Below are 16,439 nucleotides of genomic sequence, written 5' to 3'. Positions count from 1 at the left end.
ATGATGTTTGCATGCTCCACATATCAGTCACATTACCTACAAGTCCATTCGTTTGCTCATCATCTAGACCAAGGGTCTGCAACCTTAAGCACTCAAAGAGCCATTTGGACCAGTTTCTCACAGAAAAAAAAACACACTGGGAGCCACAAAACTTGGGTGGGCATGACCAACTTGATGTCACTCACTCCCACAAAGTCACATGAACCCCCCTCCCAGCCACACCTACTCAGCCATAAAACCATTCTCTTTCTATGTCTCTCTCCCCCTTTCCCTATCATCCCCTCTTTTTGTATCTCTTTGTGTCTCTCTCCCCCTCTCCCTATCTTCCCCTCTCTCTGTGTATCACTGTGTGTATGTGTGTCTCTCCCTCCCTCCCTCCCTCCCTCCCTCCCTCCCCTTCCCCCTCCCCCTCTCTTTCAGCCGCTGCTGGGCCAAGCCAGCAAGCTCTTCTTGGGGTGCTTCACTACTCCTTTTATTTCTTCTTTTTGGAAATCCGAGCTGGCTGAGGAACGATAGCCAGCCGCAGTGGAGGCTTCCCTTCGGGCGACCATCCTCCCCCCCACCTCCTTCTCCTCTCATGACCCCCTAGCTGGCTGTGGCTGAGCCTGGAGCGTGCACACACATGGGGAGACCCTCATGTGTCATGTGTGCCAAAGTGCAGGAAAGGCGTGTGTGGGGTGGGCGGCCGCTCGCTTAAGGAGGGTCTTAACAAGATGCAACAGGACACGGCTTCTCTCCTGCACTACGGCTCCAGCCATCGCCTTGCCCAGTCGTCCCCAACCCCTTGCTGCTCTTCGGCACTGAGGGCGTGAACTCCAGCCCGAAGCGGCAGGAAGCAAAGGCTGCCTTACATGCAAATATGGCACGAAGGCAGGTACAGGGCTGCTTCCCTCCTGCACTCTCCGGCGACCCTCCTCCTCTCGTGGCCCTCTGGCTGGCTGTGGCTGAGCTGGAAGTGTGCACATGTGTGGGGAGACCCTCCTCAAGCACGCGCCAAAACACAGGAAAGTACATTTGTGCATAAGGCAGCCTTCGCTTCCTGCCACTTCGGGCTGGAGTTTGCGCCCTCTGTGCTCGGACAAAGAACTGCCAGGGGTGGGGGACAACACAGCAAGGCGATGGCTGGAGTTGTAGTGCAGGATAGAAGCCACGTCCTGTTGTGTCCTGTTAAGATCCTCCTTAAGCAAGCGGCCGTCCACCCTTTGCAAGTCTTTCCTGCACTTCAGTGCTCACTTCAGGAGAATCTCCCCACTTGTGCGCACGCTCCCAGCTCAGCCACAGCTGGCCAGAGAGTCATGAGAGGAGAAGGGAGAAGAAGAGGAGGAGGAGGGTCGCCCGAAGGGAAGCCTTCACTGTGGCTGGCGATCGTTCCTCAGCGAGCCCAGATTTCCAAAATATCCAAAAAAGAACTAAAAGGGGCGAGCGGCGCGGCCAACCAGTGATAGGACAGGTAGCTGCAGCAGAGTGCCCAAAGAGCCATATGCGGCTCCAGAGCCGTGGGTTGCCGACACCTGATCTAGACTCACACATATTATTTTCTTTTAGCAATTGTTGTTGGTTAATTGAGCAAACCTCTCTTTTCTTGCTAGTTGTTTAAAATCACCCTCTAGTGAACTAATAAATAAGATAAGATTCTAATTTTTTTTTTCAGTTTACAGCTAGCTTTCCTCATGCTGATTGGAAATTGTGGTAGCTTATTTCCATCTTCTCTGGAGATGCTTGAGCTTGAGGAAATCAGTTCTTAGGTGTTCTACTTGTTTTCAGTTGTGAAGAGTTCCTTTTCTGTAATTGAGATGACACAAATACCAAGGAAGAATCTGATTGGCATAAAAGTAGGCATGTGCTTATAAAAATTCTGGCCATGTCTTCTTTCATGCTTAAAAGGGAAATATTTAATGTTTACTAAACCTGTTTCAGGTTTGTTAAACTTAGGAACTGAGAGCAAATTACTTCTATTTTGAAATTTGGGCCTTTTGAATGTTTTCTTTGAGGCTTTTCCCCAAACACCAGACGGTTTCTGGATTTCGTTTGGTCAGCTAGGGTGATTGCGTTGGCAAATACTTTTCTCCACACCCTGTTGCCACATGAAAAGATGTTTCATAGAAACTCTTGAGGCAAAAGCAATGAGACCCTGAAATGAAGTAGAACTAGTAATCATGATGGCCTAGATACAGGCTGATTTTGCAATTTTGTCTAATTTATATAAATCAGCAAATCACACAGGGTTAAAGGTTGTATCTTATTATAGGCAAATGTTGGAAACTGTCTTTTGGCAGCTACAATGCCTAAAAGTTTTATATGGTGTTTCTTATTATTAAACTGAATTCCAGCTGCAGATGTTCAGCATTTTGAACATACAACTGGTATGGAGACATTGCAGAAGTGCCCTAAAAATGAATTGAGGGTGTGCCTTGTTTGTGGCTTTTAACCTTGCTTTTTAGAAAAAAGGAGCCCTAATAAATCCACAATAAGATTCCTATAGGAAGGATTTTATACTGGTTTATAACAAATTCATTGAAGGAATGTAATTACTAGAGTCCAGTGTAGCATGACTGCAAGAAATTTAAGAATATTGATTTGTTTCTTCCCTTTATAAATCTACATAGATACACTACATAATTAGTTGCTACTAAGCATATCACCTAGCCATTTTGACTGCTTTTGATACTTTTACATGAGAGTGAGTAATGCTATTGAACTTCTGGGGAAAAGCTATGTCAATTATTGAAAATAATAGCAAACTGGGGCAGGGAATCACCAAATTTTCATGGTGTGTCCAGGGCAGAGATAACTTTACATAAAGGTGCCAGGCTAAATACATTTAGAAGGATGGGAGAAAGAAACCTTGAGTTAAACCTCTGAAATATAGAAGTCAATTATAGTTTTCAATGAGTGGCTGGAAATTTGTACTTTCAGAATTGCCAGTTTCTGTCAATGTAGCATTACACTATTAAAATGAACATCCTACCAAAACTATTATATTTATTTCAGGTCGCTCCAATAAAACTAGAGAATTTTTTTTTTTGAAACATTGAATAAGATAATATCTAAATTCATATGGCAGGGGAAGCGACCACGAATTAAACTTAAGCTACTTCAAGATACAAAAGATAGAGGAACAGCACTCCCGGATTGGGAACTCTATTATCAGGCAGCGGTGTTATCATGGGTAAAAGATTGGATGGAATTAAAAAATAGCAGGATATTAACAATCGAAGGCCATGAATTACAAGCGGGCTGGCACTCCTTTTTATGGGATGAAAGATATAAAACACATATTTATTTCAAAAGACACACAATTAGGAATACATTACTACTAATCTGGCTAAAAATTAAAAAACAACAGTAGCATTACAATAAAGTAGAATTAGTTCACGTAATCATATTTCCTGTCTGATTTACCTAAGAAGGCTAACATCAGTCTTACAAGGCTGTAAGTACAAACTTCACACTGCCACTTTTAACTGCTTGATCCATTAGGGCAGGTCCTTCCTAAGTTTCTTTCTCTGACTACTAAGCTACTGGGGGCTTATACCTCTCTTGCCTGATTGTTTCCTAGGCAGCATCTCTTTACCTCTTTCCACAAAGTCTTCCACACATTCCATTACAAATGACCTTTAAAAAGAAATTAGACTTGTACTGTGAAAGAATAATGAGCCTTGACCAAATAGAAAGCTTTACTTAGTTGTTGCCTTTTGGCAATAGGAAGATTAATTCTAAAACGAGTTGAAACAATGAAGAAGGTATGGTACAGATTTATTAACTTAGATAAGAATAGCTTTAATTAATTAATTCTCTTATTTATTGATTAGCTATATATACTCACCACCTTACGCAGCATAACTCTGGCCAAAAACATGCAGGTAGTCCTTGGTTAATAACCATTCATTCATAAATTTGAACTTACAATAGTGCCGAATGAGTGATACTTATGATAGATCCTAGTAGTTGTGGCTGTTGTAGCATCTCCACAGTCACAGGATCATCATTGGTGATCTTCTTTCTGACTTTCAACCAGCAAATGGGGAAGCCGGCGGGAGGTCACAAATGGTGACCACATGACATGGCACTCAGTGACGTTCAGAAATGCCAGAACTCCCATCTCTAAACAGTCAAATGATACTCTACCATACAACCACATTATTTAGCTATTGAAATTCCATTCCCAATTACCATCATTAGCTGAGAACTATTCCTACAAAAATAACAAAACTGTACAAAATTAACAAAATTGTATAAAAATAACAAAACTCAAAGAAATAAAACCATTTCACACAACTATGCTGCTATTACATTCCTACTGCAAATCTACATGTGCTGGGCTCAACTCTCTTGCTCGCGCTATGTCTGTGAGAAGGGGATGAGTGTTAACCACATTCTGGAAGGCAAATAGGATAGAGTAGTATGAAATTGAATAATCAAAGGTATTCGCCAGTTTGGTCAAAGAAAAAAATACTGGTTTTTCGGTTTATACAGTGTATAGTGATAGAAATAATTTATATGTTTGAAATCCATTTCAGGATTGTTTTTTACTTTTTAGCTTTGTACAAAATACTCATTTCACGTTCTCTGCCATCCTAGGTTAGCAAATGTAGCCCCACCCCAAAATCAGCTACTACTCTCATATGACTATTCATTTATCCTCTTTATTAATTCACTAGTCTTTTACATTTAACATTCCTCTGATAAAGTAGAGATTATCCTACAAAAGCTTAAAATAATTAATCAATTATGAAAATGTCACAATTGTTAGAATTGTTGTTAATATTATCCTGGTGATCAATTCAATTCAATCTTTATTGCAGAGCAGCACTCCTGGTGATCAATACTAGAAAAACGTATCAGTTACAAATTCAGGAGACAGATAACTCTGAGTGACCAAGGTCCTATATGCAGGAAGAATATTGATACATCCATCTACTTGATAGATTTGGAAACATTTGCAATATCCTTATTTATCTATCTAAATTTTAACAGCAAATTAAATATGATAACGATTGGATTAAAAACTACATGAATTTACTGTTCCAATAGTAAAATTAATTTATCTTGAGTTCCATCAGTTTCTTTCTTAAGTAATTTCTCTAGGTCAGCACAGTCTGTGGTTTTCTAGGTGTTGCTGGATTATACCTCACAGCATCAATTAGCAATGATTATGCTGATTTGTGTTGGGAATTAAGGTTTGATAAGATCTACATTGCTCACCCTTGTGTATGAGAGCAAGAAAAAAATGGAACAGGCAGAATGTATATCTCATTCTACCAATCGATCTCTAGTTTATTTACAAGGGATGAGCAAGGATTTCTGAGTACCACTTTTAATCTGCCAGAGAAGCAAAATGAGATTAACGCATCCATACAAACATGTCCTAAATTAGATCTGAGCAACTTTTCAAGGACAAAGACTGGTTTCTGGATTTTTAGGAGTTGAGGAAGACACATTGCACAGACAGCTTTTATTTTTTTAATTCTCTAATTAAGAAGCATATTAAAGTAAGTTGCATAAGCAGTTTTGGGTTTTTTTAGCCTTAGTTGGCAAGCAAACTAATTGCACTGCATTCTTCCATGAATTACTCCTTCCTTTGCAAACCTTGGTTGATTAGCAATTTTAAACAGCCAGGATTTTATTTTTATTTTTTTGCTGTATTGAAGACAGCATAAAACAAATCTAAGCCTGCATATTTTAAGGTCATGATGTGAATTTGATTTATGTGTGTCTTGCTCTATTTCTAAGTCTACCTATTTCCTAAATTAAGAGTTAAGGAAGAGGTTACAGAGTTCTTTGTCAATTTTTCCTCAGTCAGATTAGCAGCTGGTTTCTCTCCGCTGTAAATTCTTGGATTGTCATCCCTTCAAGTCCATTGGAGGCCATTTGTCTTGAGTAGATTTTCTCCCAGTCAGATTCCCAGTGTTCAGTTGATTTTTTTAATTGACAAAAGTTTTTGGGAAATATAAAGAATTATATCTCTTCTTTTCAGAGTTTTGCATTCACTCTCAATTATACATCAAAGACATTTATGTTTAAAGCAGAGAAAAGACTCAAATCTATTACTCTTATATATGGGAAGATTATACAAAGTCACTTTTAATTCTTTAGAAGTTTCTTTACACTCAGGAGTCCATTAAACTTTGTTAGGCGAGTTCTTGTTGATTAAGACTTTAGCTTTGATTTTTAAAAATGAGTTATAGACCTCCCCCCCCCTTCAATGGTATCCCACAATCCCTATAATGATGTTAGTTTTTTCTTGGTAGTTGAAGGCTGCATCTATTAAATCTTCTTCTCTTCTGGCTTAACTTCTTTCTGACATGAAAGATATAAGCTAATTCAGAAAATCCTTGGTAACATTCCGCTGTATTGATGCTTATGCATGCTACCTCAAGGTTGAAAATAACATCATTTAAATGTTGCATGTATTCTTCCCAGATACTGTTGAAATAATAATGTTGTTCAGATTTATTTCAGATACTTTTTCCCCAGTCTGGAAGACTTTTACCCATTAGTCAGATTATTAGAGCTCCGTTTCAGATGAAAAACATTCTTTAAAAATTGGGACAGTCCTTGAACTAATAAAGCTTGTTTTCTCTTTGAAGTTTTCCAAGAAAGGCATTTGCTAATAGTCCTTACTTTAGTCTGAAGTAGATAAGTATTTTGCCTTACTTAACTGTTCTAGTTGGACATTTTTTCTTATCATAAATTACCAATCAAATTTGGTTAAAATATCTTAGGTCTGCACAAATAATTACTTTTCCATTTGACTTAGGAAAAATCATTATAGCTATATTTACTGAATTCACAGTATGAAAGTTCAATAAAACTTAACTCTAGCATGTATTACATTTCTTTCTTCAGCTCTTTCCAGAATAGATGTTTCTGCTTTATTATGTTTGCATCTCTGGTAGCATTTTTGTGTTCTGCTAATATAGCAGCACCTGGGTTGATTATAAATACTTACTTGACTTGACTTGACTTATTCTAAGACTGGTTCTAAAGTCTGCTTTTTGTTGCAAAGATAAGATATGTGTCTCTTCATACTTTCTTTGCATCTGGTAAATAGCTATACATATATTTGTTTTGCCAGATCTTTGGATCCCTAATGAAGCAATCTACTTTCTTAAAATTTTATGAACTAGATGGCTTTTCCATTTCCAAGTCTATTTTGTGACTTATGGATTCCATTCTTTGATCATCATAAATGAGCTTTGCCACCTAGCTTAAGCTTGCAGTCTTGACTAGGTAACAGAAACAACACTTTTCCTTCCACCTCTTGAGAGTCTTATATGATATAAGTCTCATTGTGCAGGTGTTCATGAAATAATGCCACTGAGGTATTTTGCCTTTTTTTTTCTTTGTGTGAGAACACAGTCACAATCTTTGACCCTGAAAGTTCATTTGATCGAGGACTGCTCTTAGTTTTTCTCATGTAGCAAGTCAAAAGGACTGAATCCCCTAAATGCCTACGGCACTTAGCTATAGGCAAATAATATATAGGGAAATAGAGCCAATTTGGTGTAGTGGCGAAAGCACTAGGCTTGAAACCAGGAAACTTGTTTAGCCATCTTAAGTTACAGAAACACCTGAGTGATCTTGGGCCAGTCACTTTCTCTCAGCCCTAGAAAGGAGAGAGTGGAAAGTCACTTATGAAAAACTTGCCAAGAAAACTTGTCCAGGCAGTCTCTGAGAATCAGATATGACTGAACAGAAGGAAAAAAAAAATAGAAGGAAGCAATCCATTCCAAAATGTTGGTATCATTTTGTGCATCCTTCCTTAGCATGTTTTCAAGAGTCTCCTTCAGATAATCCTTCTGTCTGAATGTCATACTGAGAAGGTCTTACCTCCAATATCTCCAAATCTGTGTACAAATTCTTAGCAGTTATTTTCTTGAAATACCAACAAAGTGAGATTCCTCCATAAATCTGGTCTTACATCAGGCCCGAGCAACCTTTCAAGCACAAAGTCTGAAGTGGTACAGTATTGCAAAGTAGGCAGGGCTGTGTCATGGCCAGAGGGAAGTTTTTCTGGGTTTTCTTCTTTAAGGAGGCAGATGATCAAGTTCCTGTTTTGTAAATAGTATTAAGTATAGGATAATTATTTTTTTTAAAAGATGAGTTTTATTTTCTTTATTCAGTTGGGCTACTCAAAACAAACTCCTTTGCTCATTCCTATGTGTGTGCCTTTCATTGTAGGCCCCTGTAGGTAAGTGTGAGAGTTCTAATTAAAAGAGAGAGAGGGAGAAAGACAAGGCAGAATCTGGCAAAATAGATGCTCATCTAACATCTTAATATAATCCCTTCATGGGAATAGCATGTGGTATTCATAACAATACCTAGACTCCAGGACTGAATCCTTATGTAATTGCTTTGACCCTGGACCTTGATGTCAATCTTGGCAGAAAGATATGGATCGACCATGTTGACACATCTTTAAATATCTGAAACCATTAAAACTGGGACTTACATGGTTTTGATACCTTGTGCCAGATGTCTTTCACTAGAAGTAATGGGATTAGGGGTACATGGAAAGAATACCTCTCCCTCCTGTTTAAGGCAATTCCAAATGCCACCTTTAATTCTGCTCACTGATAATGATTCAGAATTACCGTATACATAAATTATGTTTCCTTTAATACTGAGTGGGTTAGCATTTTTAACTGTTACTTGTTCCTGTAACTAAGGAGTGTTGCTTTAATTGCTCCAGAAGGAGTAACAAAGTGAGAGCATATATTCCACCTAACAAAAATTACGGTCAAGTTCAAATTGAGGTGAAAGAAGACTCGTGGGGCTTAATGCTTGAAAACTGGAAGGATTTGAGGCCAGGGTTGGCTTGCAGCAGGATTTTAAAATTGGAACATACATCTCTTTTCTGTTTGAGCACACATTTACAAAGCAGTTATTATTGGTTATTAATATTTCATGAAGGTCTGTGATGTAATTGGAAGACTGCATACCATTTTTTTCAAATCAGTTTTTAAATTTTATTATGGTGAGCTACCTTGATCAGAATTTGTGGGAAAGAGAGGATAAACCTGATTTTCAGTAAATAAACCTCTATCATCCGTCCATCTGTTCAGTCATCATCTACCCTGTTTCCCCGAAAATAAGACCCTGTCTTAAATTTTTTTGAACCTGAAATAAGCGCTTGGCCTTATTGCCATGCGCTCAAAAGCCCGATTGGGCTTATCAGGGGATGTCTTATTTTGGGGGAAACTGTGTGTGTGTGTGTGTGTGTGTGTGTGTGTGTCTGTCTGTCTGTCTGTCTGTCTGTCTGTCTGTCTGTCTGTCAGAAGTTGTTTTTAAACCTATCTAAATGATGTGTTGATTAGCCTAAGGAGATAAATGGGAGATTCTTAAAATTTTTGGTATTTGATCCTTGCCCAGTTCAAAAGGTTACCAAGAGGGCCAAAATGCAAAGAAGGGCAGGAATCAAAATATGTGGTTCAACTATTAGAGCTCACTTATTTGTAACAAACTCCAGTGAGAAAGGCAAAAGTCAGTATTGATCCAAAACAATGGAGGGACTGTAGAGAAACAAAGAGAAAGGCTGTTTGTTAGCATAGTCAGCCTCTGCTGTCTATGTCGCCTTTTGTATTTCTGAGCAGGATTAGCACTGGCGGAGCATGGACTACCATGCAGTCAGTTAAAAAGTGGCCGGTCTCCTAGTAATTGCTTTTTAAAGTAAAGATATCAACTTCCTGGGGTAAACAAAGGAATACTATTTAATGACCCTTTTCTCCTCATCCTACATAGTCAAATTTCAGCTGGAAATAGAATTATTCTTGCACTTCTTTCTTAGCTGTTCCTCTCTCTTTCCTACTTTCATCTGGCCTTTTATAGCCTTGTGCTAATAGGGTGTGTCACTTCATACAGTAGAAGTTAAAATCATTGGAGTTCTGTTGTATGGACTACAATAGAGATTTGCACTATGCAAAATGACCAAAGTAGATGTCCTTAGCTACACCAATCCAGTAGGCAACCTCTCCAATCTGATTGGCCTGGTCGAATAGCAGGGCCTGTAATAGAACTTTTAGATAAAGGATCTTGAACCCAAGTAGAGTTTCCCACATGTTCAGAGACTCTGCTAAAGCTGAGTCCTTAACTTTGTGATTCAAACTAATATAAGAAAAACTCCTACCGGTAAGAATTTTGGACATAATGTATTGAAGAACAATAAGGAATACATAGCTGAAAGGACTGAAATTTACATTATATTATACTTTAAAAGAGAATTTTATAAAACGGTACAGGCTCCAGACAAATTATTTAGAATGTATAAAAAGTATTTTCAGTTTATATTGGAAATGAGGAAAATGTGAAGGATCAGTTTATCATGACTGGTGGACTTGCAAAAAAAAAAAGGGGGTTGTCAAATATACAGCATTAAAAATAAAGAATTTTAAAGATTCATATTCATTTGAAAGCAGAAATTTTCTTATTAGAACTAATGGATAAACAATTAGAAAAGCATTATGGAAAGCTGTTTTTATATAGGATAACTGCTGGAAGATTATTTCGTGCACAAAAATGGAAAGAATCTGAAATACCCACAATGGAGGAACAGCTGGTGAAGATGACGCAATTAGCAAAGATGCAAAGTTGACTTGTCTGACTAGAGAAAGGACAAAACCCACATTTATTAATGACTAGAAGCCTCATGGATTTTTTGCTAAAAAAAATGAAAAAATGAACTTGTGGTTTATGGGTTTGATGATTTTAAAAAGGTAGATTATAGAAAAAAGATTGTTATAACTTTAGAAAGAGAGGGTAAAAAATAAATGTATTTCTGTTTTCAGTATCAAAAGCTGCTTCTTTATAACTTTTATTTTCTTTCCTTCTCCATTTCTTTACACTTTTTCACTTATTACTTTTGTTTTTTCTTTCAAAGTTGGTATTGTTCTTATTCTTTTAAAATTTTCTTTAACAAAAATTATTTGTTAATAAGAAGAAAGCAAAGCTCCCAGCAAACCTTGACAAGCAGAGTTAGGGTGAAGTAGTGGAGGCCTTGGTTTAGCCACCAGAATCACGTGAGAGTTTTAAAATGTTCCATACCTTTGCTGATCCTTTTGAGTACTATAGGTGGTTCTTATGACCATTCTTTCAGCAACCATTCAAAGTTACAATGGTGCTGAATGAACATCGGTTACGAATGGTCCTTGAAAGTTCAGGCCATCCCATAACCCCCATGGTCACATGATCATGATCTGGTGCTTGGTAATCAACTTGCACTTAAGACCAGTTGCAGCACCCTGTGATCAAATTTGCTGGGATAAATCTTCCCCACCCGCATACTCCCTTAGCCCTTCTCTGCTCATACTGCACCAACTAATCGTGCCCCCTCCTGAGGCTCACCGTGCCTCCCTGCGCACCTTCCCTGATCCTTGCTGCACCTCTTTCACACCTTTCCTGACCCTCATCACACCTTCCTTGCTCCTTTATTCACCTCCTTGTATCCTCATTGCACCCTCACGAATGCTCCTTAACCCTTGCTGTGCCTCCCTCGCACTCTTGCACACTCTCCCTGTGTTGTGCCATGCCTCCTTTCCACCCTCCCTGAGCCTTCCCCCATCCTGCAGCAGCCATTTAATCTGCGTGCCAGCCTGCTCGTGAGTCACCTGGGACTTACAACTTCCTGCCAGCTTCCCCACTGCTTTAATTTTGGAAACTGGCAGGAAGTTGCCTTGCCTAAAAACAATGGGACCTGATTAAGGATGACAATTGGGACTGCAGGGATTGCTGTTGCTAAGCAGTGCAGTCACACTTTACGTCTGCATCACTTAGCAATGGAAATTCCAATCCCAGTTGCCATCATAAATTAGGGACTCCCTGTATAGTAGGCTTGTAGAATAGTTATAGGTATTTTTCTGTTTGAATTTTAAGTTTACATTGAAGGCATTGGTTGACTAATGTTTAGGTGTTTCCAAGTGGGAATTTAAAAAAAAACATCAGTAAGGTACTTCATAAGTGAGAATTGCCTTTGCAGGTAATGAAGACCTACCATATGTACAATGCTGACAGTATCAGTGCCCAAAGCAAGCTGAAAGAGGCAGAGAAGCAAGAGGAAAAACAGATTGGTAAGTCTGTGAAGCAGGAGGAAAAGCAAACTCCACGCTCCCCTGATTCAGCCTCCAGTGTCAAGTTTGAAGAAAAGCATGTCCGACGGAGCTCCGTCAAGAAGATTGAGAAAATGAAAGAGAAGGTGAGTGCACAACAGGGTTAACTGCTGGGTAATTGCAAAGCTCTCTTTACCAATAGCAGCTGCTGAGTGTTCACTGTGAATCTAATACACAATAGAATATCTATTAGGGCGTTAAGGGGGAAGAGCTATTTAATGGGGAAATAGCAGAAATACTGACCTAATGGCTCAGGGATTATTCTGAGATCTAGAAACTATATTTAGGTATGCGTATTCATGAGATGGAATGAGGAGGTACAGGAACCACAAATATTAGAAGGTCGTTTTGCCACTCATCCATTTATTCTTATCACTAGTCAACTATGTTCAAACTCAAACTCTGATTAGCTTGGTACATAAGGATACTACATATCAAGCTGTTAGCGGTTTGATATTTAAATGTTTTAACTTGCAGAGGTAATGTAATATAGTGCCATAGGCAGAGAAGCTGTATTTAAAAAGTTTTTTAAAAAGACTTAATATTTGCAATAGACTATCTTGGATACATTGGTTTAAGAAGTAATATTTTTAATTGGAAAAGTTCATTGTATTGAGATACAGAAATACAAGCACACTTTTCTTAGGATCACGCATGAAGCAAGTAAAGTAAATATGCGTAGCCAATGGATTTTTTCCCCCTCTCTTGTTCCTCAATACAGTATACAAATAATCCACAAGTTACAACCATTCATTCAGTGACTGACCATTCATTGGCTTTCAGAGTTAGAACGGTACTGAACAAAGGGACTTACAACTGACTTCCAAGTTCCAGCCATTGTAGCACCCCCACAGTTACATGAACAAAATTCAAGCACTTGAAAACCAGTTTGCACTTATGACCAATTCCAGTGTTCCGTGGTCACCTGATTGCCATTTGTGACCTTCCCTGCTGACTTACCAAGACCAGAGTCAATGGGGAAGCCTGAGGGAAGATCACAAGTTGTTTGATAAATTTCCTGCATCCCTGCCTTTCTTTGTTTGCATGCACTGTGGTCTCCTTCCCCTCTTCCCTTGCATGCACACATCACACCTTTCTTCCCCCTTTGCTCATTCGCCCACACTATACCTCCTTTCTCTCTGCACACCCACCAGCATCCTCCTTCCTCACCTGCTTTCACACACATACACACACACACCAACATCTTCCTTTCACAGTCCTCCCTCCTCTTGCAAGCAATGCCCCCATCAGCATTCACCTTCCCTGAGCTTCCCTACATTTTCAGCCACCAGCATTTCCTTCCCTGAGCCTCTCTATTCTCACATTGCATTCTGTGCCCTCCTTTCCCAGCCTTCCTTCACTTGTGCCACATTGCAGCACCCCCTTCTCCAACTTGCGTGCAACTTGTACAAGGCCTTCCAGTATCTTCCCCATCTCTGTGTGGCACTGTCACTCTCATTACCTGTAGCACCTGTTAATTCCTGCTTAATGACCCACACATCTTGGGATTATGAGAGCGTCTGGGACTGCCTGGATCATCATCACTAAATGATATGGTCACATGACATCACATGTTATGATGTCATCGCTTAACAATAGCAGTCCTGCTCCCAAAATGACTCGAGAACTACATGTAATTTGCCCTTTTAGGAAGATTTACTGGAGGTAAATCTTACAAAGGTTATTGCATCCACTGGCTATTTGCTATGCAGTGAATGTGAATGGGATTCCTGATTTCACAATCTCAGCTGTGGAATTTCCTTTTGCTTCAGATGCTATTGACAGCTACCATCATAAACCTTTGGTGACAGTTTAAGACCATTTCACCAAATACTTGGGTAGACAGATGCTGCTGTGCCTTCCCATCTGGTTTAGGATTATACAGCATCGTATTTAGGATTTCAATTGTTAATAAATAATTAGAGCCGTAACAACTTAATTCCAATTATTCTAATTTATTGTAAAATATTTTTTAATCATTGCCCACTTTCGATTTTTTTCAAATAATAAAATCAATCAATCAATATTGAATTGGCTTTAACTTTATGATGAAGGTTTAAATTATTAATATCCCATATACAATATTCACGTATTGATTGGGCTAGATCAGGAAGGGCTGTTTCCTATTCTTATGGGCAGAGGAATGTAAATATGTGTGCGGACCTAAGCTTCCAGCTGCTTAGTGCAGTTGGTATATTAAGTTCTAGTGATACATGATCAGTCCCTGTAATTTGGATGATTTGGGTATCAGACCTTTGTTCACACTTGGCTCTTTAGTACCTCCTGCTGATGTCAGTCCTCTGTATCCATATTAGAGCCAAATAAAATTCTGCAGGGATCTTCAGGATGCAAACATGCTTCTAGGATTGGATATATTAACTTTTATGTGTTCCTATGAGCCACTTTTTGGCCATCTATGGATTAGATTACCTTCCTGTCTCTTCATGATTGAACAGTTATTTGAGTCATTGTTATATGATGCATTTGTTTTGCCTAAAAGTGTTAAGATTTCTCAGTCTGGGTTAAAAAGAAAGTAAAATCATTCCTTGATTTTGCAGAATTGTTTTTCCTGCTTTCAAGGCAATTGGTTTCCTCATTTTAATCATTTTGTAATAAAAATCCATTTGTATATTTTTCAGCGCCAAGCAAAATACACAGAAAATAAACTGAAGGCTATTAAGGCAAGGAATGAATATCTGCTGGCTCTGGAAGCCACCAATGCATCTGTATTCAAGTATTATATCCATGACCTGTCAGACCTCATTGATGTAAGTGTACTTTGGTGGTGTATTTCCTGAATGTTTCTGCTTCAAGCCTCATTATGTTGTTCTCCTCAGTTAATTTTTTCAATGGCAGAAGTCCATATGGAGATTTTATCTTTTATCTGTGTTCCATCTGTGTTTCATTCAATTATCGAAGGACAACAGCATTTAAACACGGCACTAATTAAATAGCCAAACCAAATTCTGCAATTGTCAGGTACTTCTCTTATTTTAATATCATTTTTTGAGTTTGCATACTCAACCTTTATAGAAAGCTTTAGGAACAATCTTAACTTACATACATCAGTCGGACGTACTATAAAATACCCGTGTCTTTATCTCATAGTTTTTTATGAATACCTTATGTTTTCTTCTTATTTTGTGTATTGACTTACTGGTTGAATGATTTCCAGGAATTACAACAGAATGCTTAAAATGGTTTGCAATTCATCTTAAATGTCTGAAATAGTCAAACAATCTCATTTATCCAAATGATCTTGAAACCAACCCAATTTGTTGAGAGGAATGGTAAATTTTCTTAAGGTTATATAGGAATGCATGAAGTTTACACAAAGAATATATCAACATTTCTCCTCATTCGATGGATCTACAGCTGGTCTATCCTCTAGGATACACACGCTGGCATATTTAACATGCCTTACATGTTTTTCACCACAGCAGTCAACCCTATGAGATTGGGCTGAGAACAGAAAAAAATTCCTAAGTGTAACTGGTCTTTTCAGTCCAAATGCAAAACATTAAGGAAGATATGTGAAATAAATGTTCAAACAAGCAAATCATTGGCCTTTCAGTACACTGCCCATAGAAGGCTAGTAGTAGGGATAGACAAGTCTTCTAGTTTTGTCAGGCTAATATTTATTGAATTTAAATCTCGGTTGGGCTAAATCTATATTGATAAAATCCATATGAATATAAAAATCCAAATGTACTTCATATACAACTTTTTCTAATTTGCAATTTTTTATTAACTGCTTTATCCATTTTTGTATCAAGTATTTGAGCATCCCAGAATTTTGATCTGTGTTTTATTTTTGCATTGCTCCCTAAAAGTATAAATTAGAATAGTTTACTTTAAACCATCTATATCAGGGGTGTCAAACTCAAGTCCCGTGGGTCCCTGGGTCCAGCCTGTGGGGTGCTTAAATCTGGCCCACAGAACCAGCCTGAAAATAGCAAAGGACTGGCCCACAGTGCCTCTGCCAGCCAAAATGGGGCACAGGGGGGCCTCGTGCGCTCCCACCCTGTTTTGGGGCCTGAATGGCCTCCTGCAGCACTGTGCTGGCCAAAATGGGGCACAGGAGGGCCTCGCAACCCTCCCATGTCCTGTTTTGGCCAGCAAAATGCTGCAGGAGGTCATCCAGGCCAAAAATGAGGTGCGGGGATTCCTCACACAATCTCCCGTGCCCCGCTTTGGCTGACAGGGTAAGGACATATTTTTTGTACTGAATTTTGGAATGTTGGATGTTTTCTTGTCCTCTATCGTACCAGCTTTGTATTTCAAGTTTGTTTTGGTGGATGAATCTGTCAAGTTGAGAATTTAATTTGTTTGAAT

The 16,439-nt window shown here is 38.8% G+C and overlaps 1 protein-coding gene across 7 annotated transcripts in view; it reads left to right on the top strand.

Annotated features, from left to right (window-relative positions):
• SRGAP2 (SLIT-ROBO Rho GTPase activating protein 2) overlaps positions 1 to 16,439 on the top strand; it is a 202,974-nt gene that overhangs the window by 124,444 nt on the left and 62,091 nt on the right. For all 7 annotated transcript variants that reach the window (XM_034414389.3, XM_034414387.3, XM_087889395.1 and 4 more), the window contains 2 exons: positions 11,975 to 12,190; positions 14,744 to 14,872. In XM_034414389.3, the coding sequence (XP_034270280.2) occupies positions 11,975 to 12,190; positions 14,744 to 14,872 (345 nt within the window). The remainder of the gene's footprint in view (positions 1 to 11,974; positions 12,191 to 14,743; positions 14,873 to 16,439) is intronic.

The sequence above is a fragment of the Pantherophis guttatus genome, chromosome 3 (genome assembly GCF_059756535.1).
Source record: "Pantherophis guttatus breed Tessera chromosome 3, ASM5975653v1, whole genome shotgun sequence".
NCBI lineage: Eukaryota > Metazoa > Chordata > Lepidosauria > Squamata > Colubridae > Pantherophis > Pantherophis guttatus.
The sequence above is the reverse complement of the archived record's forward strand: the minus strand, read 5'-3'. Positions and strand labels throughout refer to the sequence as shown.